At 45.5% G+C, this 2496-nt stretch overlaps 1 protein-coding gene across 2 annotated transcripts; it reads right to left on the bottom strand.

The window, feature by feature from the left end:
* Nucleotides 1-1192: 1192 nt before the first annotated feature.
* mc4r (melanocortin 4 receptor) lies at nt 1193-2200 on the bottom strand. Of its 2 annotated transcripts, XM_071894679.2 has the most exons (2): nt 2129-2200; nt 1193-2098 (listed from the first exon to the last, which is right to left on the bottom strand). In XM_071894679.2, the coding sequence occupies exons 1-2, from the start codon at nt 2198-2200 to the stop codon at nt 1193-1195; spliced, it is 978 nt and encodes a 325-aa protein (XP_071750780.1). The 2 variants fall into 2 exon arrangements, with proteins under 2 accessions (XP_071750780.1, XP_071750779.1); XM_071894678.2 differs by having other exon boundaries at nt 1193-2200.
* Between the last annotated feature and the right edge of the window lie 296 nt (nt 2201-2496).

Here is a 2496-nt window from a genome sequence, read left to right as displayed (position 1 = left end):
ATTATTGAAAATAGCATAACCACATTGACTCATATAAAGACTGATAGTGGTATTACATTCGTTTTAAAAAGTTAAAATACTGTCACAGAAAATACAATTGCTTCTTACATCACAGTGCAACTTATTTAAGGCTAGGACGACAAGCAACGAGTTATACGACATATAATACATAAAATACATTCAATAAATTCCATCCTGTTACATAAATATGCAAAAAATAGATATTTATAGTCACGTGTACACGGAACGCACAAATAATTATCTGAGCACTTTGCTGAAAATGATTAAGAGCAGCCCTGCATGTGCAAATTTTCACTTAACATATCCACACAAGCCACTGAAACCTGGGAACACAGACTCAAACTCTCTAACAGGCAACCTGAACCATGCCTGAATTGTTTCATCTTTTGTATGCATGTGCAAATAAACTAAACCAAACCCACCATATCTATTGTATACCAGCTTGTCTGCCTGAGATATAATACAAAACCCAAAGAGTATATGCCAGGGATATATCTTTGCTTGCAGTTTGCAAAATGCTCTGATAGTTTTTGTTGTGAGGATAAATGTATTGTACACTTCAAAACAGTGTTTTGCATTAATCCTGGAGGTAGTATCCGTAATATACTCTGTTCATCTCTTTGTAAGAAATCCACAATGTCATATACAAGCAACACTGTCATTTAAATACAAACAGCTGCCACATTCAAGCACCACAATCCATATAGCAAAGTATGTATAAGATTTTCATGGCATTTCTGATTTGTTTGACAGTGAACAGAAGAGAGAGGCAAAAACGTTTTGATAGAGAGAGGTGAAATGCAACACAGGTTAAGCATATATATTGGTATATATACACACTGGTCACATTTCTAAAGAGTTACTTAAAATTGCACTTCAGAATGGCATTTACTACAAAACGAAATAACATTCCTCTTTATGCAGAAGCAATACAGAGCGATTTCCTATTTTACAAGGTGCTGTAAACCTACCTCTTCAGCAACCTGACTCAGTAACCAGAGGCGCGCGCTCTACTTATCAATCATTTACATCTGTCTGCTGGAGAACAGAACAAAACAGAGTCAAATCAGTCCACAGTGATTACAGCTGAGGACGTCAAAGTCCTCGTTCACAAAGTTTCACTTCAGCTGCCGCACGAGGCAGACTGTGCTCTCGGTTGGTTGAGGCTCCGCTAATACTCAACAGGCAGCTCACACACACACATGTTGGACAGGCCGTAGCAGCAGAAAATCTCTTTGAAGGTTTTCCTCATCTCTTGGCTGCGAAAGGCATAGATAATGGGGTCAATGACGGAGTTGCACATGATGAGGATGAGGTACATGTTGAAGTGAGACATGAAGCAGGTGCAGTAGGGATTCCTGGGGCAGGTGATCATGAGGATGAGGTGGAGGAAGAAGGGCGCCCAGCACACCACGAACACCCCCAGCAGGATGGTCAGCGTGATGGCGCCCTTCATGTTGGCTCGCTGGTGGATGGGCGCGTTGCCCGGCAGCGCGGCGATCCGCTTCATGTGCAGGCGCGCCAACAGGAACATGTGGACGTACAGCGAAGCCATGAGCACCAGCATGGTGAAGAACATGGTGATGAGGCAGATGAGGACCGTGGTGCTTTCCGAGTAGATGATGAAGAGGACGCCGGACGCGGTGCAGCAGCTCCAGATGCAGGTGATGACCAGCATCGCTCGCCGCAGGGTGACGATGTTGTGATACCGCAGGGCGTAGAAGATGGTGATGTAGCGGTCGACAGCGATGGCCAGCAGGCTGCAGATGGAGGCTAGCAGAGAGCTACAGATCATCGAGTCAAACACGTTGTCCATGCTCTTGATCAGCGTCACGGGGATCGTCAGGTTGCCTCCGTTGATGAGAGCGATGACGATCGTCTCGGAGGCGTTGGAGACGCTGACCAGCATGTCGGCCACAGCGAGGCTGCAGATGAAGAAGTACATGGGCGAGTGAAGGTTCTTGTTCTTGACGATGGCAGCGATGACCAGGATGTTCTCCAGCAGGCTCACAATTCCCAGCGTGAGGAAAACCTCGGTGGAGATCAGCAGCTGCTCGTAGCATCCGGTAGACGAGTCCTTCTCCTCTGCTGACAAGTCTTTGTTAACAGGCAAAGTGCCTGAGCTTTGGCTCCTGTTGTGATAGCCTTGGATCAGTCCATGGTGTTGGGTGGCATTCATGATGTAAAATAGATTTGTCCCTTTAGATTCCCTCTCATAAGCCTTGTTTTCCGTTGTTGTTAGTCCAAATGTTTTGGCAATCTTAAAATCTCAGTGAGCGCAACTCTCGAGCATCCTCGTTCAGGCAGGGAAATTAAAAAATCAGATTCTTTACCAGTGTTCAGGCTTCTCCTTTGCACTCTCCAGGTTTACCAAGAAAGGTAATTTTCTTCAAACATCTGCTGGTGTTAGTCTCAGCCCAAGATAATCCCCCTGCCCCGCTCTCATCTCTCCGCTGTGGAGGGAGAGCGTAGGGA

This window comes from Centroberyx gerrardi, chromosome 22 (genome assembly GCF_048128805.1).
Source record: "Centroberyx gerrardi isolate f3 chromosome 22, fCenGer3.hap1.cur.20231027, whole genome shotgun sequence".
NCBI classification, from domain to species: domain Eukaryota; kingdom Metazoa; phylum Chordata; class Actinopteri; order Beryciformes; family Berycidae; genus Centroberyx; species Centroberyx gerrardi.
The sequence above is the reverse complement of the archived record's forward strand: the minus strand, read 5'-3'. Positions and strand labels throughout refer to the sequence as shown.

What these genes read in the sequence shown, in the direction of transcription:
- mc4r (XM_071894678.2), bottom strand. Translation starts at nt 2,200, where the DNA reads ATGAATGCCACCCAACACCATGGACTGATCCAAGGCTATCACAACAGG.